Consider the following 27316-nt stretch of genomic DNA (forward strand, 5'->3'; position numbering starts at 1 on the left):
CATGTCGGCCCACTGTGACAATGTATCAAACCCCTTTATTCTTCCACTTCAAGCTTTTCATCGTGCAATTATATCACATTCAAAAACATGCAACAGGGAAAAAGGAGACCCCCGTATCTTACTACATGGCTAGAAGGATGACATGGCCTCTAAGTGTCCCTCCCCTAAATCCTTCGCAATACTGAGGCCATGGTCAGGCTAGTGAGGGGACCCCCTTATTTATTGTTCTCACCTTGAATTTTTTTAGGGGATCGGGGGTAATGAAGAATATACCCACCACTCAAAACTGAAGCTCCCCATGTTATCTACTCCTTGGAGGGGGTGCATGGCCGTGCTCCCCCATAATTGGAAAACCATAAGGTCAAGAAAGATGAGGTGGTCTCTAAACCAGTATATCCCACCAACCTTGCCGCCATCTACATGTGCAGTGCCTGATGGGGTGCATTGTATTGCAGGAAACTTATTTCAGTGCAGGGAGACCCCTATAGTGAAAAAATAAATAAATAATAATAATATATATATATATATATATATATATATATATATAAAATATATATGTATATATAATATATATATATATATATATATATATATATATATATTATTTTTTTTACTATTATTTTATTTTTTTTCTATGTCCATTTAATGGTGGGGGGACATTGCCTTGCCCCCCTATACTTAGTTAATATCATATCCAAAAACATGCAGTAGGAAACTTTTTGAGACATACGGAGCCCATATTATACTGCCTGGCCTACAATGTAATAAGAGTGTAAATGCCCCCCACCCCGCCACCCCCAATATATGGGTACGGAGGTGCATTGGCTTCCATGAACACAAGCCAGGCATATCCCTTGTCTCAGTCAGGCGATCCACTCTCATGGTCATAGAAGAAATTGCGGTGTCCAAGGAGCAGATAAAGGTTAGCTATACACAACACACAGACTTCTATTACTCCCCATAGCAACAAGCCTATTTATAATGTGTCCTACCTGCATCAAAGGGCTGCAACAAGAAGCTAGATGCAGGTCTACAGGTACATTCAAGCACTAAGATGAAGAAAAAAACTCGCGTCAGCAGGTGAATGAAACGCGTCCAATTACATTACATGCACAATTAAAAGCATTTACACTCCATCTGGCTTCATATCGGAGCTAAACCAGAAAGAAAGAAAGATATGAAGAAAAGAAAAAGAAAAGGAAAAGAACAGTCAAAGCAATAAAAAAAAAAAAAAAAAAAAGCAGAATGCAATATAAAGGCTCTGGCGTCTGCTGTACATGATCTCTCAGAGTGATGTCATAGGGGGGTGGTGATGTCATCTTGAGTACAAGTGACGGGAGGGCTGTACGCCTGGGGGGGGGGGGGAGGTAGGATCTGCTCCTCCATCTTTCCATACTCAAGTTCAAAGTAAAGACAAACATAAAAGATAACAATGGAAACGTAACAGGCAAAACAAAGAAGGTAAAGAAAAGAGTGTGACAACGTGTTTCCATTGGTGAAATAACCCCCCCCCCCCCCCCCCCCCCCTCCTATCACCCGACCATGGATTCCTATCACCCGACATATCATTCTGATACCTAAGGACTGGATGATGGAATATGGTGATAAAGACCCAGAAACTGGTGATATATTTCCAATTCCCCAATGGAGACCTCAGCCTGAAACAATTCATGAAGATGGGGGGTCCAGGAGAAGGTGCTATAGTCCGGAAGGTCTGATAATCCGGCACTGAACCTTCACAATGAGATATAATCACACCGAACAATTATGTTGCATTAAGGAAATTTTATCTTTCTGCAAAAGTGATAGATTTTTATTAAAAAACCCTAAAGTATATAAAGTATATAACAAACACCATCTTTGCTTCATAATCTGCAAGTAAAAAATCCAGAAAAAGACGCAAGAATAAAGGCATACGTGTACCCAGATAATACAGAGGATAGAGGATGGGTATCCAAAGGTTTAGATACAATGTGACCCCGTGATCTGCTTATCCAACTTCATCTGATCCGGAAGCTGCGATACATCCGGCTACAAAACCAAACAAAAGCCAGAAACACAAAGCAAATAGAACTTCTCAATTGGAGAATTTGCAACATTGTATCCACAGTCAGAAATCCCAGTCCATCACCCATTCTATGGATCAGCATCTCTCCATTGTGTTACAAGGTTTCTTTGATGTGCTTCTCTTCTCTGCATCCCCATATGCTGATGTTATGGGGGTCTGGGGGCCGCTATGGGTGACACTAGGCTTTTCTCTGCACCCCCATATGGTGATGTTTTGGGGGCCTGAGGGGGGGTCTGGGGGCCGCTATGGGTGACACTAGGCTTTTCTCTGCACCCCCATATGGTGATGTTTTGGGGGCCTGAGGGGGGGTCTGGGGACCGCTATGGGTGACACTAGGCTTTTCTCTGCACCCCCATATGGTGATGTTTTGGGGGCCTGAGGGGGGGGTCTGGGGGGTGCTATGGGTGACACTAGCCTCTTCTCTGCACCCCCATATGCTGATGTTATGGGGGCCTGAGGGGGGGTCTGGGGGCCACTATGGGTGACACTAGGCTTTTCTCTGCACCCCCATATGGTGATGTTTTGGGGGCCTGAGGGGGGTCTGGGGACCACTATGGGTGACACTAGCCTCTTCTCTGCACCTCCATGTGCTGATGTTATGGGGGCCTGAGGGGGGGTCTGGGGGCCACTATGGGTGACACTAGGCTCTTCTCTGCACCTCCATGTGCTGATGTTATGGGGGCCTAAGGGGGGGTCTGGGGGCCACTATGGGTGACACTAGCCTCTTCTCTGCACCTCCATGTGCTGATGTTATGGGGGCCTGAGGGGGGGTCTGGGGGCCACTATGGGTGACACTAGGCTCTTCTCTGCACCTCCATGTGCTGATGTTATGGGGGCCTGAGGGGGGTCTGGGGGCCTCTAGAGGGGACACTAAGCTCTTCTCTGCACCTCCATGTGTTGATGTTATGGGGGCCTGAGGGGGGGTCTGGGGGCCGCTTTGGGTGACACTAGGCTCTTCTGCTGTAACAGTTAAGTGTGGAGGCGACGCAGTGCTTATTACACTCCGCCTCACATTACTGTTCCTGCCAAAGTAATTAAACAAGTTTGTTTTCTTTCCTTATATTAAGTATATTTTCCTTCCGCCCTCTTAAATATTACTCTCCAGCCTCACGCGCTTCAGGATTAGGTGACGCTGAGTGGATAACACTCCAGCTTCCTACAAACCTGTCATTAATATAGCGGTAAGGCGGCCATAGAGGGGGCCACACAGGAAAAAGACCCCCCACCACCGAACCCCGGCTACCGCACAACTACAGGGCCAGGAGCCCAGGAGGGACGAGCACCATAACCTTTATCCCTTGTTTGCCAATACTGTGGTGCTAAAAGGTGGAACCAAAGACCATCAGGAATGGGACTGATATCAGCCGCTCCTCTTATAACGCTCCAGTACTGATATAACCTCCTGTTACATCATATGTGACTGATATCAGCCGCTCCTCTTATAATGCTCCAGTACTGATATAACCTACAGACATTACACCGTATGTGACTGATATCAGCCGCTCCTCTTATAACGCTCCAGCACTGATATAACCTACAGACATTACACCGTATGTGACTGATATCAGCCGCTCCTCTTATAACGCTCCAGTACTGATATAACCTCCTGTTACATCATATGTGACTGATATCAGCCGCTCCTCTTATAATGCTCCAGTACTGATATAACCTCCAGACATTACACCGTATGTGACTGATATCAGCCGCTCCTCTTATAACGCTCCAGTACTGATATAACCTCCTGTTACATCATATGTGACTGATATCAGCCGCTCCTCTTATAACGCTCCAGCACTTATATAATCTCCTATTACATCATATGTGACTGATATCAGCCGCTCCTCTTATAACGCTCCAGTACTGATATAACCTCCAGACATTACACCGTATGTGACTAATATCAGCCGCTCCTCTTATAACGCTCCAGTACTGATATAACCTCCAGACATTACATCATATGTGACTGATATCAGCCGCTCCTCTTATAACGCTCCAGTACTGATATAACCTACAGACATTACACCGTATGTGACTGATATCAGCCGCTCCTCTTATAACGCTCCAGTACTGATATAACCTCCTGTTACATCATATGTGACTGATATCAGCCGCTCCTCTTATAATGCTCCAATACTGATATAACCTTCTATTACATCATATGTGACTGATATCAGCCGCTCCTCTTACAATGCTCCAGTACTGATATAACCTCTTATTACATCATATGTGACTGATATCAGCCGCTCCTCTTATAACGCTCCAGTACTGATATAACCTACAGACATTACACCGTATGTGACTGATATCAGCCGCTCCTCTTATAACGCTCCAGCACTGATATAACCTACAGACATTACACCGTATGTGACTGATATCAGCCGCTCCTCTTATAACGCTCCAGTACTGATATAACCTCCTGTTACATCATATGTGACTGATATCAGCCGCTCCTCTTATAACGCTCCAGTACTGATATAACCTCCAGACATTACACCGTATGTGACTGATATCAGCCGCTCCTCTTATAACACTCCAGCACTTATATAATCTCCTATTACATCATATGTGACTGATATCAGCCGCTCCTCTTATAACGCTCCAGTACTGATATAACCTCCAGACATTACACCGTATGTGACTAATATCAGCCGCTCCTCTTATAACGCTCCAGTACTGATATAACCTCCAGACATTACATCATATGTGACTGATATCAGCCGCTCCTCTTATAACGCTCCAGTACTGATATAACCTACAGACATTACACCGTATGTGACTGATATCAGCCACTCCTCTTATAACGCTCCAGTACTGATATAACCTCCAGACATTACACCGTATGTGACTGATATCAGCCGCTCCTCTTATAACGCTCCAGTACTGATATAACCTCCTGTTACATCATATGTGACTGATATCAGCCACTCCTCTTATAACGCTCCAGTACTGATATAACCTCCTATTACATCCTATGTGACTGATATCAGTCGCTCCTCTTATAACGCTCCAGTACTGATATAACCTACAGACATTACACCGTATGTGACTGATATCAGCCGCTCCTCTTATAACGCTCCAGTACTGATATAACCTACAGACATTACACCGTATGTGACTGATATCAGCCGCTCCTCTTATAACGCTCACAGACCAAAAAAAAGACACAAGAAAGCATACAAAAAAAGGCATCAATGTGACAAAAGACTCTTAAAAAGTCAAGTATTCTGAAAACCTTACGTGGAGATTCACTAAACCTTGAGCAGAGGAGCCGTCACCCATAGCAACAATCAGAATCCAGCTTTCACTTTTCAGAGGCCTTTCTAAAAATGAAAGCTGCAATCTGATTGGTTGCTATGGGCGACTGCTCCACTGTCCAGCACAGGGTTGAATAAATCTCCCCCATGAAACAGATAACCTGTCCTTGACCAATGACAGTTCAGCTTTCATTTCACCACAGCAGTTTTAAAAATAAGAGCTGCTTCCTGATTGGTTGCTATGAGCAACAAAGACCATGGGGGAGATTTATCAAAGTGGGCAACTGAGCCAATTCTACTTTACACCAGTTTGATAAATCTCCCTCATGTCCTTTTGATAAATCTGTTAAAATGCAACATGACCCGGGCCTAATACAGAGATATGGCCACATTCCAGCGCCAAACAGCGCACACGACAACATACATAAATGAAGCGAAAAAATAAAACTAAAAACCTTTATCAGGCTGAAATAGTCAGTGATATATAAAAAAAAAAGAAAAGCCAGTTTAAGAAAAATCAATGGCAGATGGTATAAAGGGTTAAGACGCATATTTTTAGAGGTGGGGAACAATTCTCACAAAACAGTTTTTCTTTAAGGGCACGTTCACACCTGTGTAATTGCAGATTGACTATGGACCCATTCATTTCTATGGTCCCATTCACACCTGTAGGTTTTACAGGCCTGCGATCCGTGCTGCAAAAAAAAGTGCTGTCAGGTCCTATGAATGGGTCCATGCCACTGAAGGCGGCTACAGATCATCCACACCCGTAGCTGGGGTTCCACATTCATGAACAGCAGAATGGACGGGTGAACCGGGCCTAAGGCCTTGTTCCCACTTTTGTTTCTATTTAAAGTGATACTGTCAGCCGCCTTACTGTGCACACGATCCACAAGCTTAGATGCTGCACGTGTGATATATACCTGTATAACACTTGTCTGTGACTTTGCTTCTTTATCGGTGGGCAGTGACACCAAGGCGGGGCTTTATGACAGTTGAGCCCTCTACCCACTCAGGGGATAGGGCCCAACTGCTGCAAAGCCCCGCCTAGTTGACACTCTAAGCTGATGAAATGAAGCGAAAAATAGACAGAAAAACGCAGACAGATGTTACTTGAAAAATCTGCACACAATAGCTTTCTTGTTTGTTTTTTTATTGCTAGTGTTTTTCTTGGCTCCTAGAGTTATTTTAGGTGTTTATTTTCCATAGTTTTCTCTATAGGACTTACAGCTAAAAACCACACCGGAGAAGCGTTATACAACATATAACGTACATCTACATGTTTTATGTTAGATGTGTTTTACGTTAGGTTAATTCATTTTACGCTCATCTGAACCAGGAAGTCAGGGTTAGTAAATCTGCCCCGCTGTGTGAACAGGGCCGAGTAAAGTCTAACTTCATAATGAACACTCCACCTGCGGAACCTACGGAAGGTAATTGAACTGCAGCTCCGGAGGACATGAATGCACTCACCGCATATAATATGCTGCTGCTATATACAAAAACAAATAACAATAATCATCTCGGTCACTTTTACTCATTACTTCAGCATCGTGCTCTGCAGATTACTTAAGGACCCTTCAAGCTTTCGCTAAGATGCAGGAGGAGGGACAATTATGACCGAACATCTCGTATACAGAAAAGTACGCCCTGGAGCCAAACACATCTGGTATTAAAGGGCCCATAACGTCGTATTTTTAAACGTATACTAGTACAGCGGTGATTTAAAAGGAAGGGAACTTAAAGGGGATCTGTCGCAATGAAAGTGAAGATGGATCTATCAGCCTCATGATATAGAGCTGGAGGAGCTGAGCAGAATGATATATAACAATGTGGGAAAAGATTCAGGAGAACTTGGAATCTATTGACTGAAAGTTCAGAGTCCAGTGGGTGGTATCACTTGACTGACAGCTGTCAATCAATTATGAGGGCCACCCACTAGACTTCTAGGGACAAGAGTAGATCAATAATTTACAAGTTTTACTAAAATTTTCTATAAAACTATATATCAATCTGCTCAGATCAGACTCCATGATTAACATCACAGGATCCCTTTAAGGCTGTATTCACCTGTCCTACGATCCCTTTAAGGCTGTATTCACCTGTACTACGATCCCTTTAAGGCTGTATTCACCTGTCCTACACGCCACCTCTCAGCCACTCAGAACTGGCTGATAACAGAAAACAATGCACTTAACAACAATGTTCACTTAACACCCAGCCAGCTAGTTAGAGGAAAAGATTCCGCTGACTGGCCTGACGTGGCTGATAACAGAAAGCAATAGACTATACACATAGGAGACGAGCGGGGGACTATAAGGCACAGAATACACTGTCCCCGGAGACATAAGGCGCAGTCCTCAGGGTTCCAGGCAAAATGAAGCAGCGTGAGAGCAGAGCGAGCAGCTGGGCGCAGGGGGAGAGGAACAGAAATTCAATTTGAGGAATTATGGTGTCTTCATGGCGCTGTGAGGAAAGACAGGCCCGGCCGTCCCTGGAGCACGGCCAGCTCAAAGTGATTTTAGTTGTTATAAAAAAACAGCACACGTGAAACAGGACTTCAAACTCGATTATCTGGTGTTGGAATTGGACTGGGGCTGTTCCAGAGAGAGTGTAATATCCAAAATGAAGAACACATGGCTCCTTCCTAGCAGGACCAGAGCTATAGGAGCAGAACCGGGGCCGCCCCTGCTGCAGTGAGCACAGACACACAGTAACCATCTGCACCGAGGACCGGGGCCGCCCCTGCTGCAGGGAGCACAGACACACAGTAACCATCTGCACCGAGGACCAGGGCCGCCCCTGCTGCAGTGAGCACAGACACAGAGTAACCATCTGCACCGAGGACCGGGGCCGCCCCTGCTGCAGGGAGCACAGACACACAGTAACCATCTGCACCGAGGACCGGGGCCGCCCCTGCTGCAGGAAGCACAGGCACACAGTAACCATATGCACCGAGGATAGGGGCCGCCCCTGCTACAGGAAGCACAGACATACAGTAACCATCTGCACTGAGGACCGGGGCTGCCCCTGCTGCAGCGAGCACAGACACACAGTAACCATCTGCACCAAGGACCGGGGCCGCCCCTGCCGCAGGAAGCACAGACATACAGTAACCATCTGCACCAACGACCGGGGCCACCCCCGCTGCAGCGAGCACAGACACACAATAACCATCTGCAGTGAGAACCAGGGCCACCCCTGCTGCAGCGAGCACAGACACACAGTAACCATCTGCACTGAGGACCCAGGTCGCCCCTGCTGCAGCGAGCACAGACACACAGTAACCATCTGCACCGAGGACCGGGGCCGCCCCTGCTGCAGTGAGCACAGACACAGAGTAACCATCTGCACCAAGGACTGGGGCCGCCCCTGCTGCAGCGAGCACAGACACACAGTAACCATCTACACTGAGGACCGGGGCCGCCCCTGCTGCAGGGAGCACAAACACACAGTAACCATCTGCACTGAGGACCGGAACCGCCCCTGCTGCAAGGAGCACAGACACACAGTAACTATCTGCACTGAGGACCGGGGCCGCCCCTGCTGCAGCGAGCACAGACACACAGTAACCATTTGCACCGAGGACCGGGGACGCCCCTGCTGCATGGAGGACAGACACACAGTAACCATCTGCACCGAGGACCCGGGCCGCCCCTGCTGCAAGGAGCACAGACACACAGTAACCATTTGCACCGAGGACCGGGGACGCCCCTGCTGCAGCGACCACAGACACACAGTAACCATCTGCACCGAGGACCAGGGCCGCCCCTGCTGCAGGGAGCACAGACACTCAGTAACCATCTGCACCGAGGACTGGGGCCGCCCCTGCTGCAGGGAGCACAGACACACAGTAACCATCTGCACCGAGGACCGGGGCCGCCCCTGCTGCAGGAAGCAAAGACACTCAGTAACCATTTGCAATGAGAACCGGGGCCGCCCCTGCTGCAGGGAGCACAGACACTCAGTAACCATTTGCAATGAGAACCGGGGCCACTCCTGCAGCAGGGAGCACAGAAACACAGAAAAACTGATACACAACTGTTATTGGGCTGCATGACGCTGATCCTGCACTGATCCTCTCCAGGCCGATGAACGCACCGCAGCCATAATATATGATGGTTGTATTATAGAAAGGATGAGACGAGGACTTGACCTTAAATCATGACAGATGCTGAGATACAACTGGAAAGAGGCGTCCCACGCAACCCTTATGTTCCAGCAGCTCGGCTATAATTAGAGATCTGTGCAGACACTGAACAAGCAGGGGATGCTGGGAGATTCAGCTCTGAAGCTGGGTATTTGTGAATGCAGTTTAAGACTAGGATGAATAACACAGGGATGAGATTATACCTGTACATTGGTACTAGTAAATAAAGCGGTGAGCGCAGCTCTGGAATATAATACAGGATGTAACTCAGGATCAGTAATGTAATGTATGTACACAGTGACCCCACCAGCAGAATAGAGAGTGCAGCTCTGGAGTATTATACATGATGTAACTCAGGATCAGTAATGTAATGTATGTACACAGTGACCCCACCAGCAGAATAGTGAGTGCAGCTCTGGAGTATAATACTGGATGTAACTCAGGATCAGTAATGTAATGTATGTACACAGTGACCCCACCAGCAGAATAGAGAGTGCCGCTCTGGAGTATAACACAGGATGTAACTCGGGATCATGATAAGGTAGGTAATATAGCACACTCACATAGTGGCTGCACTGTACATGTAGATTTGCTGTATACAGGACCTCCATCTTGGGGTCAGAGGTGAATGACCTCTTGAAGACGATTACAGGGACGCCTCTGTTTATACACAAAGCCAAAGCCTGGAGTTATTGTCCTTGTGACAGTGATGATTTAGGATTAGGAGAACAATAGGATGAATTTGGCTCCAGACCCCGATGCACACCAGCCAAATATCCTAAAGGAAGGTGATGGCAGGTGTCGGGAGCTGCCAGGAATCCACAAGATCCCATACACCAGAGATACACCTCCAGCTCTATATCAATACAGAGACAGGTCACAACACATACTATACAGGGAGTATCACCCAGCAGGCTGAGATACAGGAGCTAAGCACAGGGAGTATCACCCAGCAGGCTGAGATACCGGAGGTAAGCACAGGGAGTATCACCCAGCAGGCTGAGATACAGGAGCTAAGCACAGGGAGTATCACCCAGCAGGCTGAGATACCGGAGGTAAGCACAGGAAGTATCACCCAGCAGGCTGAGATACAGGAGCTATGTACAGGGAGTATCATCAAACAGGCTGAGATACAGGAGCTAAGTACAGGGAGTATCATCCAACAGGCTGAGATACCGGAGCTAAGCACAGGGAGTATCACCCAGCAGGCTGAGATACAGGAGCTAAGTACAGGGAGTATCATCAAACAGGCTGAGATACCAGAGCTAAGCACAGGGAGTATCACCCAGCAGGCTGAGATACAGGAGCTAAGCACAGGGAGTATCACCCAGCAGGCTGAGATACAGGAGCTAAGTACAGGGAGTATCATCCAACAGGCTGAGATACCGGAGCTAAGCACAGGGAGTATCACCCAGTAGGCTGAGATACAGGAGCTAAGCACAGGGTATCATCCAACAGGCTGAGATACAGGAACTTAGCACAGGGTATCACCCAACAGGCTGGGATACAGGGGCTAAGCAGATGGTATCACCCAACAGGCTGATATACAGGAGCTACGCAGACAGTATCACCCAACAGGCTGAGATACAGGAGCTAAGTAGATGGTATCACCCAACAGGCTTAGATACAGAAGCTCAGCAGACAGTATCACACATAAAAGGCTTAGATACAGGAACCCAGCAGATAGTATCATTCATGGTAGGCTTGGATACAGGGGCTAAGCAGACAGTATCACCCAACAGGCTTAGATACAGGGGCTCAGCAGACAGTATAACACATAACATGTGTGATCCTGTCTGCTGGGCCCCTGTATCTAAGCCTGTTATGTGTGATCCTGTCTGCTGGGCCCCTGTATCTAAGCCTAACAGGCTCAGATACAGGGGCTCAGCAGCTAGTATCACACATAACAGGCTCAGATACAGGGGCTCAGCAGCTAGTATCACACATAACAGGCTCAGATATAGGGGCTCAGCAGCTAGTATCACACATAACAGGCTTAGATACAGGGGCTCAGCAGACAGTATAACACATAACAGGCTTAGATACAGGGTCTCAGCAGACAGTATCGCACATAACAGGCTTAGATACAGGGGCTCAGCAGACAGTATCACACATAACAGGCTCAGATACAGGAGCTCAGCAGCTAGTATCACACATAACAGGCTTAGATACAGGGGCTCAGCAGCTAGTATCACACATAACAGGCTCAGATACAGGGGCTCAGCAGACAGTATCACACATAACAGGCTTAGATACAGTGGCTCAGCAGCTAGTATCACACATAACAGGCTTAGATACAGGGGCTCAGCAGACAGTATCACACATAACAGGCTTAGATACAGGGGCTCAGCAGACAGTATCACACATAACAGATTCAGATACAGGGGCTCAGCAGACAGTATCACACATAACAGGCTCAGATACGGTGGCTGGGCACACTATCACATCTGATACTGGGTAAATGAATCTGTATCTCCTCGTATCCGCTCGGCTGGGCCCCAGGGCAGCAGATAGGCCTCGGCGGGGGCGGCGGGAGGAGCAGCAGTTTTGCAGCAATCACTTGAGAAAATAAATACGTAACATAAAGCATCTGTAATCAGCAGCCGATCTCTGGATATGGTTACGGGAACGGGAGGGGGGGGCTGCCATCACAAAATTCCCCCTCCCTGCCTGAGTCCACACGGTCCGGGACATATACAACCACCTAGATATACAGGACGAGGCCCCCCAGTCCTGAGGGGCCACAATCTCATTCCTGGGGTCTTGGTATCATCTGTAAACACTGAATAAATCTGTCGCCAAGACAGAAACGTCCATAAATCGCGCATTATTCCAAGCTGGATGCACCGCTGCACGAAACGCCATCTATATACATGCTCATATGTGTTCTAAAAGAAAAAGAGAATGGCGCTGTCATGTGACAATAGAGACGAGGCCTTTTTCACCCGCTATTATTATATTGTTCATCCTGATCTTCCTGGTACATGAGAATAATGTGAGAACTTAAGACCTACATGGGACACAGAGAAGGGAGGCATCAATGGGATTCATGAGGGACTGTGGTAAAATGGGGCTCTGCAACAATGGGGGTTAAAGGGGACCTGTCATGTTGAAAATGGAGTTATACAGCAGACGGAGCTGAATGAAAAAGTTGAATGGGAAAAGATTTAGCGGAACATGTGATTTAGTCATGTAAACACTCATTCTGGGTTTAGGAGTCCAGTGGGCGGTCCTATTAGTGTACACACCTACAGAGGGCGGGATAGGACCACCCTCTGGACTCCTAAATCCAGAATACAATGTCTACTGGTCCTTTTCTCAAAAACATATATATCAATCCGCTCAGCTCCTCCTGCTCTATAACCAGAAGCCCACAGATCGGACACTAGTTTATTCACAACAGGATCGGTTTAAAGGCATAGTCCACTGTCAACAACCAACTATAACAAACTTATATTATTAGGAGTCATTCCCAAGGATCGGCTCTAGCTGAAAGCAATGGCTTGTATGAAAGGATCTTCTTGTTTACCAAGGTTATAGGGAGAAGGGGTTTCTCAAAAAAGGAGAAATCCTTTAAATATGGGGGCGGAGTCAATCCTTTGTGGACACTATGGGGGAAATTTATCAAACTGGTGTAAAATAGAACTGGCTCAGTCGCCCCCTAGCAACCAATCAGATTCCACCTTTCATTTTCCAAAAAGTCTGTGAGGAATGAAAGGTGGAATCTGATTGGTTGCCAGGGGCGACTGGGCCAGTTTCACTTTACAGCATGCTTGTGCATTAGCGGAGGCAGCTGGGTTACTGACGTTAGGGTTTCTTCAGTGTTTAGACAAGTGAGATTACTGAGGGCGTCCCTGAATCCTGCCACATGACGGACGGGGGTCACAGGTCACATGTTCAGGGGACACATGGACAATGACAGGAAGTGCAATAGTAGTAGATGTATCCTGGAGCCGGCCATGAACTTCTACCTCATTCTTATATGCAGAATTGCCGCCTAGGTTCTATGGTTGTCACCCAGCTTTCCCAGAGCCCTGATAGTTATCACACAGGATGGTCAGGGCTTCAGGAAAGCTGGGTGGCCGATGCGTATTAGCTGTCACATAACTGTCTCACAACAGCTTTAACCTGTCAGCAAGATTTCAGTCCTGGTGGGCGATGACGGACAGAGGCGCTCCACCCGCCGGGAGGTCAGCAGTCAGCAAATGATCAGCACCGATAACACCCGGCTGAGGAAGAGGATGAGCCACAGCAAGATGGATGGAGACACTCAGCAAAACCCAAAAAGCAGAGCAGACATTCAGGATAAAGGGTCATGAGCCATCACTTACAGCGGGTGAGGGATGATGGGAGTGATACATTGTGTGTGACACAGATTAGATTGTGAGCTCCTGGGGACAGTGATAATGGGATAACACTCCTATCTGACATACACGGTCAGCATGTTCTCTAATGTATGTTCTCAATCTCCATACCGATGTGACCCCTAAACACAAGACACAGGGGCTGCCAGGAGGGAGCGCTGCAGAGCCAAGGGGACCGAATAATAATTATCACCACCATCATCATCATCACCATTACCAAAAATATCATTATCACCAATATAATATCATAATAATCTTCATCATCATCACTTATATCCTATTCAATAATATCCTAATCTTCAATATTATAACTAAAACCATAATCCTCCCCATCATCATCACTCATATTACAATCCTCCCAATCCCCACCATCACTCATATCCCCCCAATGACCCTCATCATCATCATCATCACTAATATAATAATCACCAATATTATAATAACTAAAAGCATATCAGCAATATGGCCGTCACCATTATTATTATATTATAATCATTAGCTCCATCATCACCATCCTCACCATGAACGCCTCGGCTACAACTACCACTAGTATCATCACATCATCTCTACTGTTACTATACCTACTATGATCCCTCTCACCATCACTGCCACTACTGACACCACAACTATTATCAATACTCCTCTCACTCCCATCATCATCATCACTATCAGGGTTACAACCATCATCTTCATCACCATCACTATCAGTGTTACAGTTATTACAACCATCACCACTTATCAACAGCACCATCACTACAACAATGTAATCCAATGATTGGGATGCCCCTCTCACATACACACACACACCCACGCTGACATCACAATCACCAGTGCACCAGGTCTTGTGGTTCTCTATGGGTTTCAGCTGGTTTGCAAATGACGCAGCACAAGGCGAAACCCGGGCAGTCCACAAACCATAACCCGAGCCAGGGAGAGAGCAGATAAAATAACCAAAAAGACCAAAAAATTATACTGAGAGGAGGGTCAGCAGAACCCCCCCCCCCCCCCCCCCCCCCCCGGGTATGACCCCCATAAGTCCCAGCTATCAACTACACCCCAGAGATTGAGAGGGGCACCAAGAGGTTCTGCAGCAGCCCAATGCAAATACAACGGATACTGAGGATAACAGCTGCCATAGAGGACAGGAGAAGTGGTACTGTGCACTGTATATATATATATACCGAGGATTACACCCAGCATACAGGACAGGAGAAGTGGTACTGTGCACTGTATATATATATATATACAGAGGATTACACCCAGCATACAGGACAGGAGAAGTGGTACTGTGCACTGTATATATACACTGAGGATTACACCCAGCATACAGGACAGGAGAAGTGGTACTAAGCACTGTATATATATATATACTGAGGATTACACCCAGCATACAGGACAGGAGAAGTGGTACTGTGCACTATATATATATATATACTGAGGATTACACCCAGCATACAGGACAGGAGAAGTGGTACTGTGCACTGTATATATATATACTGAGGATTACACCCAGCATACAGGACAGGAGAAGTGGTACTGTGCACTGTATATATATATAAATATATATATATATATATATATATATATATATATATATATATATATATATAATATATATATATATATATATATATATAATATATATATATATATATATATATATATATAATATATATATATATATATATATATATATATATATATATATATATATATATATATATATATATATATACTGAGGATTACACCCAGCATACAGGACAGGAGAAGTGGTACTGTGCACTGTATATATATACTGATGATTACACCCAGCATACAGGACAGGAGAAGTGGTACTGTGCATTGTATATATATATATATATATATATATATATATATATATATACACAATATATATATACAATATACAGTATATATATATATATATATATATATATATATATATATATATATATATATATATATACTGAGGATTACACCCAGCATACAGGACAGGAGAAGTGGTACTGTGCACTGTATATATATATATACTGATGATTACACCCAGCATACAGGACAGGAGAAGTGGTACTGTGCATTGTATATATATATATATACTGAGGATTACACCCAGCATACAGGACAGGAGAAGTGGTACTGTGCAGTGTCCTAAATACAGAATAAGGGAAGTAGTACTGAGCGGTGTACCTTATAACAATGTTAGACAGCAGAGACCCTATAACTCTATTTTCCGGGCCCGGTGCGGTGACAACACTTAGCAGCTGGGTGTAAAGCCATCAATACACGTTCCGCACGGCGCTGCCTGGTCTTTCTGCCTGGTGAGTTTTTATTGGGTCATTTGCACAGTACAACCTCTCCAGCAGGACTCAGTACATCTTATTGTCAGTCTAGCTGAGCACAGCCATTAGTAAGGACCGTGAATCGGCCAACGTGGCGGCCTGCTATCAGTCAGCGCATCCGCAGACTAATGTTCACTCGTACATCATTCACAAATTGGTCCAAATGAATTACACACGGCTCTGCTTAACATTACGAGCTTTAAATGGATTTTCTCTCCCCAGGTCTGCCCTATAATTGTGTTTATCCATCTTGCCGAGGCGCAGCTCGCGCCTGCGAACATCAGACCCGTCCAGGCTGCGTTTTCTGCTCCACTGGCGGATTTACCATCGGATCATAACAGGTAATTCAAACAACAATTAGGCCGATGACAGACTGTATATCAATGTCCGCCCCCCTCCGCCGCCCCCTACAGCCAAGATGAATGACTTGTACAATGCTTCAATCTCAATCATTGGCTCCCTATCCCCGTACAGTCAAGACGCCGGCTCCGCTGCTGCCGCTGCATTCGCTTAGCCATCACTGTATACCTTTCTAGCCTTATCAAGAGAATTAAAGGGGTACTCTGGCAAAAAAAAAAAATTAAATCAACTGGTTTCAGAAAGTTCTATAGATTTGTAATTTACTTCTATTTAAAAATCTCCAGTCTTTCGGTACGTATCAGATGCTGTATGTCCTGCAGGAAGTGGTGTATTCTTTCCAGTCTGACACAGAGCTCTCTGCTGCCACCTCTGTCCATGTCAGGAACTGTCCAGGAGCAGCAGTAAATCCCTATAGAAAACCTCTCCTGCTCTGGACAGTTCCTGACACGGACAGAGGTGGCAGCAGAGAGCACTGTGTCAGACTGGAGAGAATACACCACTTCCTGCAAGACATACAGCAGCTGATAAGTACTGGGAGACTGGAGATTTTTAAATTAAAGTAAATTACAAATCTATATAACTTTCTGAAACCAGGTGATTTGAAAGAAAAAGGATTTCACCTTTAATAATGGGACAACCCCTCTCTATATATCCTGTATGATGCATGAAACAAGCCTCTGCAGAGTAATATTAGTGGCGGTAACATGCAATATCACATGGTAGCGATCACTGTGACAGATATACAAACGCTATATACAGCAATATAAGGGAATGCGGAGGATTCTCCATTACTGTTGTATCATACTATCATCCAATAATCAGGAATATTTGCTGCCGGATTATTGGACTTTTGTTGTCTACTCAGAACAGTGGCTCCAGAGTGATATCTGTACCTGAGATAAAATCTTTATAGATGGAGGATTCCACCGAATCGCCGGCGCCAATTTACAGTATGAGGCAAAGGGCAGAGGGAGGATTCCTGGGCCGGCGGCCATTCTCCTTCCCAATGACCCAAAGTAAACAGATGATTAGCGCCGGTGACCTCATCGACACCCGATAGCTGCACCTGAGCGGGCGGCCGGACCCACCCAGTGACAACATGACTCACGCCTGGGCTATGTAGATAGCAGGAGTTCTGCACACTCATTCCCATCCTGAGATAGTGGGGGGGGGGGGGGGGGGTCCGCAGCACTCAGCAAAATCATCTATCTGGAATGGATCAGCTGCCACATAACCTGGACATAAACCAATCAGGAGCATCCACCATGCCAGACACCAGACCCAAGCCCCATACAGGACAACCATTGTCTCCGCACCCGCACATCACACGCACTATAATAGGGGAATAGAGTGCAAGCTCCACTGACTGTACCCCATGTGCTGCACCTCAGAGCAAACAATGAACAGGGGCAGCCCCCCAGATCTCTGCCAAAATCTACATGGACAAACACCTCCAACCGGATCAATCACCAATCTATAGGGACCACTGCCCCCCAAAACTAACAGGGACAGACTGGATGGTACTCCCTGATTCCCCTATTGTGTATATATATATATATATATAGACCAACAAAACACAAAAATCACTGAACTCAGGGAGAACAGTGAAAAATTCCAATGGAGTACCCATTTACGAGTCTCCATTGATTGTCCCATACAAAATTTAAATATGCAAAAAAGGGGTCCGTGGAGCCTCAGTTACGAGTCTCAAAACACGGGAATAGCCAGATATCCCTCTTTCCAGAGAAGGAAGCCCATTGCCAAGGGGTGCCTCCTAGTGGTTTGGTGCTCTCCCCACTAGGAGGCACCCCTTGGCAATGGGCTTCCTTCTCTGGAAAGAGGGATATCTGGCTATTCCCGTGTTTTGAGACTCGTAACTGAGGCTCCACGGACCCCTTTTTTGCATATATATATATATATATATATATATATATATATGCAGTTGACAGGGATGGTTTGTGTGCTCAGAGATATAGAAGTACTGGCGGGAATGTGCAGATAAAGGGCAGGAATTACATTACATTATCAGGAGCTGAAGCCGCAGCAGCACAGAGATCTCTGCTGCTCCTGATTGTTACAATGTATCAGTGCAGGGAAACCTATCAGTCCGGGCTCACAGGGGATTGTCTGGACTGGATACAATAAATCCTCGAAGTTCTGTAATAAATAGCAGGGCTGGATATACTAGATGCTTCTATCCACCAACAGGATGCACAGATAGGAACAATCACCAGGCGCTAAACCACAGAGTAAGTTAGAAAGTCCATTTACGTGTCCCTGAATCACCTATCAACCCGATAGGCACAAAGATCAGATTTCTGATATAAATAGTTTTTCTTCTCTGCTGCCTGCTGCTCCTCCCCCTTCTCTGCTGCCTGCTGCTCCTCCCCCTTCTCTGCTGCCTGCTGCTCCTCCCCCTTCTCTGCTGCTTGGTGCTCCTCCCCCTTCTCTGCTGCCTGCTGCTCCTCCCCCTTCTCTGCTGCTTGGTGCTCCTCCCCCTTCTCTGCTGCCTGCTGCTCCTCCCCCTTCTCTGCTGCCTGCTGCTCCTCCCCCTTCTCTGCTGCCTGCTGCTCCTCCCCCTTCTCTGCTGCTTGGTGCTCCTCCCCCTTCTCTGCTGCCTGCTGCTCCTCCCCCTTCTCTGCTGCTTGGTGCTCCTCCCCCTTCTCTGCTGCCTGCTGCTCCTCCCCCTTCTTTGCTGCCTGCTGCTCCTCCCCCTTCTCTGCTGCTTGGTGCTCCTCCCCCTTCTCTGCTGCCTGCTGCTCCTCCCCCTTCTCTGCTGCCTGCTGCTCCTCCCCCTTCTCTGCAGCCTGCTGCACCTTCCCCTTCTCTGCTGCCTGCTGCTCCTCTCCCTTCCCTGCTGCCTGCTGCTCCTCCCCCTTCTCTGCTGCCTGCTGCACCTTCCCCTTCTCTGCTGCCTGCTGCTCCTCTCCCTTCCCTGCTGCCTGCTGCTCCTCCCCCTTCTCTGCTGCTTGCTGCCCCTTCCCCTTCTCTACAGCCTGCTGCACCTTCCCCTTCTCTGCTGCCTGCTGCTCCTCTCCCTTCCCTGCTGCTCCTCCCCCTTCTCTGCTGCCTGCTGCTCCTCCCCCTTCTCTACAGCCTGCTGCACCTTCCCCTTCTCTGCTGCCTGCTGCTCCTCTCCCTTCCCTGCTGCTCCCCCCTTGTCTGCTGCCCAGTAGCTCCTTATTTAACAAGGCTGTCAGGCAGACAATTGCAACCAGCCTGAGTAAAGGCCTCCAGGGAGGTGACACAGCCCATGTATGGTGGCCTCCTCCAGGCAGGTGACACAGCCCATGTATGGTGGCCTCCTCCAGGGAGGTGACACAGTACATGTATGGTGGCCTCCTCCAGGCAGCTGACACAGTCCATGTATGGTGGCCTCCTCCAGGGAGGTGACACAGCCCATGTATGGTGGCCTCCTCCAGGGAGGTGACACAGCCCATGTATGGTGGCCTCCTCCAGGGAGGTGACACAGCCCATGTATGGTGGCCTCCTCCAGGCAGGTGACACAGCTCATGTATGGTGGCCTCCTCCAGGCAGGTGACACAGCACATGTATGGTGGCCTCCTCCAGGGAGGTGACACAGCCCATGTATGGTGGCCTCCTCCAGGGAGGTGACACAGCCCATGTATGGTGGCCTCCTCCAGGGAGGTGGCACAGTCCATGTATGGTGGCCTCCTCCAGGGAGGTGACACAGCCCATGTATGGTGGCCTCCTCCAGGGAGGTGACACAGCCCATGTATGGTGGCCTCCTCCAGGGAGGTGACACAGCCCATGTATGGTGGCCTCCTCCAGGCAGGTGACACAGCCCATGTATGGTGGCCTCCTCCAGGGAGGTGACACAGTACATGTATGGTGGCCTCCTCCAGGCAGGTGACACAGCCCATGTATGGTGGCCTCCTCCAGGGAGGTGACACAGTACATGTATGGTGGCCTCCTCCAGGCAGGTGACACAGTACATGTATGGTGGCCTCCTCCAGGCAGGTGACACAGTCCATGTATGGTGGCCTCCTCCAGGCAGGTGACACAGCCCATGTATGGTGGCCTCCTCCAGGCAGGTGACACAGCCCATGTATGGTGGCCTCCTCCAGGCAGGTGACACAGTACATGTATGGTGGCCTCCTCCAGGCAGGTGACACAGTACATGTATGGTGGCCTCCTCCAGGGAGGTGACACAGTACATGTATGGTGGCCTCCTCCAGGCAGGTGACACAGTACATGTATGGTGGCCTCCTCCAGGCAGGTGACACAGTACATGTATGGTGGCCTCCTCCAGGCAGGTGACACAGCTCATGTATGGTGGCCTCCTCCAGGCAGGTGACACAGTCCATGTCACTCCATGTGATGCAGACTTTCACCTTAGAATTGTATGTACCTATTACCGACGAGCTTTGATGGAACATTGTGCCCCTTCATCATCATCAGGCTCAGCTCTGCACACTGTGGTCATGTGAAGGAAAGTATCACAAGGAGTATTATACCGCCATATCTGCTTATAATTTCTGCAGCATTGTGACGGTTCCAGGAGTTATTTTGAGCGGCAGCTGAAGGGCACCCTAGGGTGCACAGATGGATGCAGTTACAGGACTTCACTTAACCCCTTCAACACCAAGAGCACAAGACACAGGAATAAGCCATGATCCTGAGTGAGCAGCTCATGAGAGAACCACCTGAGAGTACACGGGGTGCGCAATGTATCAATGAGATTATATATAAATTATATCAATTATCTGCATCCTGATCACCATATATACGCGTACATGTCCAACAGCTATACCTCCTGATCCCCCTATATATATATATGCACACAGCCCACAGCTATACCTCCTGATCCCCCTATATATATATATATATATGCACACAGCCCACAGCTATACCTCCTGATCCCCCTATATATATATATATATATATATATGCACACAGCCCACAGCTATACCCCCTGATCCCCCTATATATATGCACACAGCCCACAGCTATATCTCCTGATCCCGCTATATATATATGCACACAGCCCACAGCTATACCCCCTGATCCCCCTATATATATGCACACAGCCCACAGCTATACCCCCTAATCCCCCTACATATATGCACACAGCGCACAGCTATATCTCCTGATCCCCATATATATATATATATATATATATATATATATATATGCACACAGCCCACAGCTATACCTCCTGATCCCCATATATATATATATATTCCCACAGTCCACAGCTATACCTCCTGATCCCCATATATATATATATATATATTCCCACAGTCCACAGCTATATCTCCTGATCTCCTATATACATGTACACATCCAGCATCTATATCTCCTGATCCCCCTATATATATGCACACATCCAGCATCTATATCTCCTGATCCCCCTATATATATGCACACATCCAGCATCTATATCTCCTGATCCTCCTATATACATGTACACAGCCCGCAGCTATATCTCCTGATCCTCCTATATACATGTACACAGCCCGCAGCTTTATCTCCTGATCTCATATATACATGTACACAGCCCGCAGCTATATCTCCTGATCCCCCTATATATATATGCACACAGCCCACAGCTATATCTTCTGATCTCCTATATACATGTACACATCCAGCATCTATATCTCCTGATCCCCCTATATATATGCACACATCCAGCATCTATATCTCCTGATCCCCCTATATATATGCACACATCCAGCATCTATATCTCCTGATCCTCCTATATACATGTACACAGCGCACAGCTATATCTCCTGATCCCCCTATATATATGCACACAGCCCACAGCTATACCCCCTGATCCCCCTATATATATGCACACAGCTATATCTCCTGATCCCCCTATATATATGCACACAGCCCACAGCTATATCTCCTGATCCCTATATATATATATATATATATATATATATATATATATATATATATTGTTGTTGTGTTTTGTTGGTCTATTTATCATTGCCCCAGTAGCCAGAATCCTGCTCCACACTGACGAGGGGCAAATACCCCGAAACTGCAGTCTGTGGATGGATGCCTAGCCTTGGTAACCCTTGTCTTATGTCGTTATACTTGCCACAGAGTTAGACTTTGACTTACAGGGGCCACCCTGGTGTTTCCCTATTTAGGTCCCAAAGCTCGTAACAGAGTGAGGACCTGAGGGACTACGTGTCAGGGTGGTTTGGTGCTCTCCCCACTAGGAGGCACCCCTTGGCAATGGGCTTCCTTCCCTGGAGAGAGGGATATCTGGCTATTCCCGTGTTTTGAGACTCGTAACTGAGGCTCCACGGACCCCTTTTTTGCATATATATATATATATATATATATATATATATATATATATGCACACAGCCCACAGCTATACCTCCTGATCCCCATATATATATATATATATATATATATATATATATATATATATTCCCACAGTCCACAGCTATACCTCCTGATCCCGCTATATATATATATATATATATGCACACAGCGCACAGCTATATCTCCTGATCCCCCTATATATATATATATGTACACAGCCCGCAGCTATAGCTCCTGATACACCTATATACATGTACACAGCCCACAGCTATACCCCCTGATCCCCCTATATACATGTACACAGCCCACAGCTATACCCCCTGATCCCCCTATATATATGCACATATCCAGCATCTATATCTCCTGATCCCCCTATATATATGCACACATCCAGCATCTATATCTCCTGATCCTCCTATATACATGTACACAGCCCGCAGCTATATCTCCTGATCCTCCTATATACATGTACACAGCCCGCAGCTTTATCTCCTGATCTCATATATACATGTACACAGCCCGCAGCTATATCTCCTGATCCCCCTATATATATGCACACAGCCCACAGCTATATCTCCTGATCTCCTATATACATGTACACATCCAGCATCTATATCTCCTGATCCCCCTATATATATGCACACATCCAGCATCTATATCTCCTGATCCTCCTATATACATGTACACAGCCCGCAGCTATATCTCCTGATCCTCCTATATACATGTACACAGCCCGCAGCTATATCTCCTGGTCCACCTATATACATGTACACAGCCCACAGCTATAGCTCCTGATCCACCTATATACATGCACACATCCAGCATCTATATTTCCTGAACCCTCATACACTCAGCTGAGCATGCATGTATTCTCAATGAGAAGAGGCACTGCTGGCAGCGATAATGGACCAGTAAGTTTAAATCCAATAACCTAATCATTCTTTCCCCCAACATCAGTTATCGGGGGATACTCGTGACCACCCCATACACGTTAGATGGTTGCCGGGTCATGATGAAATTAATAACTTTGGCCAATGTTCAGCTAATGTATACGGCCTCCACACCAGAGCACAGAAGAGAAGGAAGTATCATCCAGACTTGGGAAAAAATTGAAATTTTTTATTTAGATAAATAAAGCGACGATAAATAAAACTTAAAGGGATTATTATTAGCTATGGGCAATCCGCCCACATCCCATTTCCTCCAGGGGCCCGAAGAGGAGCGGGGTGACTGCGAACGCTTGTCTCTTCACCACGTGGAAACAAAGGAGTTAAGATTCGGGGGGGAAGAAGGTGAAAAACAAAGAGTGAGGATACTGCAGCAGAAGCAGCCTACAGGCAAACGTAGAATTTATTTACTGCATGGCCTAAATAGCGGCATGATAAAAGCAGGTGATTGCCGGATGACATTTGGCTTTGTTTACAGCAGCACAACCCATCAGCTCACTCAAAGGGGATCAATACGGAGAGATTCGGATTGTGCGGATCAAACAGAATACCTTTGTTCATCCACTTGGGCTTCGGCTCAGAGCAAACAGCAACACAGCGCAACAATCCCAGTTTAGTAACAAGAAGGGGGGAAAAATCGCTAAGAAAAAAAAAATCACTTACTTTTTCTTTCTTGTTTGTTTGTTTTTCTCTCTTATTTTTGTTTTTCGAGAATTTATCAAAAACTTTCTTTTATACTTTAGTGGAAATTTATTGTTGAAAACGACGCAGATGGTGAGGTCAGGTGTTTCGGGGGGTATGGGGGGGTTGTAACCCTGGGGATCCTGATGGGACTGGGTTGGTAAAGCTGAGAGTCCCAAATTGGGATGAGAGGGGTGGAAATTTTCGGAAGAGACGGAAGAGATTTACATTCGGGCGGATATAGTCTGCTGCGTGCTGGGGGCACCACTGTAGTAGTGGAGAAGCCCAATTCTGCCACAGTAATACAGGGGTAGGGGTCTTGAGCAAGGGTGTAGCTAGAAAGGGCTGGGCCCCATAGCAAACTTTTGATCTGCATCTGCCCTGGTATCCCCCCAAATAGATAGTGCCCCCCCCCCCCAGGTAGGCATCTCCTCTAGTGTCCTCCATGATAGGCATCTCCCCTAGTATCCCCTAGTATACAGTGTCCCCCATGGTAAGTATCTCCCTTCGTATCCCCCTCGTAGTTAGTGTCCCCCATGATGGTAGGCATCTCCCCTAGTAAACCCCATGGTAGGTATCTCCCCTGGTATCCCCCTCATAGATAGTGTCCCACAAAATAGGCACCTCCCCTGGTATCCTACCCCCCTAGTAGATATTGTCCCCCATGGTACACATCTCCCTGGGTAATATGATGACAGCTCGGGAGGCACAGTTTATTGCAGGGATGGGCCCCCTGATACGGCGGGCCCTGTAGCAGCTGCTATGGCTGATACAGTGGTAGTAACGCACCTGGTCTGGACTCACAACTTCTATAGCTTGTTACAATGTTACCCATATATAGGATGCACCCCACCACTGGCACCACACTGGGTCTTTACCACCTTTACAAAACATCCCTGGTAGACCCCAAAGGATCAGACATCCAAAGAAACTCTGATGACCCCGGCATAGGAATTTGTTTGGCACAGGCCACATTTCTGGACCAGGTCAAGGATTGGTAAGTCAGGATAGGCAAAGACCTGTCACCTCCGACAATTGAGAATCCTATGGAAAACAATTGGATTTCTCACCACTAACAAGAGCGATAGACATAGTGCTAGAATTGGGGCTTAGATTTAGGCACCAGGTTGTATAGACACTGAATGTGCGGATGTTTGCTTGTATTCGGGGGGCGGCAGACGTTCCATGCACTTGAGTCCCCTCGCCTTTCTTCCACAATGACTTCTCGTGAGGGTAGCCCTGACAAGCAGGCGGCAGACAAAGGCCAGAGCGTGCTGCCTGCACAGCTGAGCTTTTAGTAACTTAGAGACACCACCGAGCCCCACGCCGGCTCCTCTCCGCAGAGTGCACCTATTTCCTGACTCGGGAGGCTTCTACAATACACACAAAGCTCTTGTTCGCTTGCACAATCAGACAATAGACTGGCAGGTCAAAGCGAGTCTGTGTTCAAGGCTCGGATCCTGCAGACGCCGGAGTGTATTCTGCTGGTTCTACCGCTGTGAACTGCTGTCATGTGAGGTAAAGTAAAGAGGGACGAGCAGCAACATCAGCCGCCACATCCAGGGCCGGGCAATACCGCAGACTGGCTATAATGCAGGCAGGCTATACCGCAGGCTATACTGGAGACAGACTATACCGGAGACACCACAGGCTATACTGGAGCCGGGCAATACCGCAGACTGGCTATAATGCAGGCAGGCTATACCGCAGGCTATACTGGAGACAGACTATACCGGAGACACCACAGGCTATACTGGAGCCGGGCAATACCGCAGACTGGCTCTAATGCAGGCAGGCTATACCGGAGACAGACTATACTGGAGACAGACTATACTGCAGGCTATACCAGAGACAGACTATACCGCAAGATACACCACAGACTATACAGCAGACAGGCTATACCAGAGCAGGGCTATACCGGAGACAGGCTATACCGGAGACAGACTATACCGCAGGCTATGCCACAGGCTATACAGGAGACGGACTATACCGCAGACAGGCTATACCAGAGCAGGGCTGTACCGGAGACAGGCTATACCGCAGACAGGCTATACCAAAGCCAGGCTTTACTGCAGGCAGGCTTCACTTAAGGCTATACCGGAGACTGCTATACTGCAGGCTATACCCCTGGCTATACCGCACACGGACTATACCGGAGACGGAGTATACCGCAGGCAGGCTATACCGGAGCCAGGCTATACTAGAGCCGGGCTATACCACAGACAGCCTATACCGAAACCGGAGTATACCGCAGGCAGGCTATACCAGAGCCGGGCTATGCCGCAGGCAGGCTATACCGGAGGCGGGCTGTACTGCAGGTAGGCTATACTGCAGACGGGCTATACTGGTGCCAAGCAATACCGGAAACAGGCTATACCAGAGCCGGGTTATACTGCAGGCTGATCTACATTCTGCTTACACACAGTTCACTCCCCCTGTTGCTGCATTTAGTTCCCCCGGTCTTGGTTCACTATTCCCGGCACCCAGGACCCAGGGCATGTGCCCCACTCACCCATCACCATTTAATAGTCATTATATACAAAAGCCACTGACACTGAGATAAGTCTTTCTCTGGTGTTCATTACAAGTTTCCTATGACCAATGGAAAGACGGGTGACATGGCTAACTGGTGGCCATGTCCGGTTCTCCATCAGTCTCTAAAAAGCTTATGGACATGGACATGGTATTCATTACAGGTTTCCTATCACTATGCGGAAAGAACAGTGACAACCACCATCCGAACTGAACGGAAGGCCATGACTGGTTCTCAGCTTCTGACAACATCTTACAGACATGTACATGGTGTTCATTACAAGTTTCCTATGAAATAAATCTGGGTGACAC

General features: G+C 47.3%; 1 protein-coding gene across 10 annotated transcripts in view; it reads right to left on the reverse strand.

The window, feature by feature from the left end:
- TCF7L2 (transcription factor 7 like 2) overlaps window positions 1-27316 on the reverse strand; it is a 178960-nt gene that overhangs the window by 107462 nt on the left and 44182 nt on the right. For 8 of the 10 annotated variants that reach the window (XM_069979772.1, XM_069979773.1, XM_069979770.1 and 5 more), the window contains exon 4: window positions 993-1049. The exons of the other annotated variants lie outside the window; for them this stretch is intronic. In XM_069979772.1, the coding sequence (XP_069835873.1) occupies window positions 993-1049 (57 nt within the window). The remainder of the gene's footprint in view (window positions 1-992; window positions 1050-27316) is intronic. 10 annotated transcript variants of the gene reach the window in all.

This window comes from Dendropsophus ebraccatus, chromosome 8, assembly GCF_027789765.1.
Source record: "Dendropsophus ebraccatus isolate aDenEbr1 chromosome 8, aDenEbr1.pat, whole genome shotgun sequence".
Taxonomy (NCBI): Eukaryota; Metazoa; Chordata; class Amphibia; order Anura; family Hylidae; genus Dendropsophus; species Dendropsophus ebraccatus.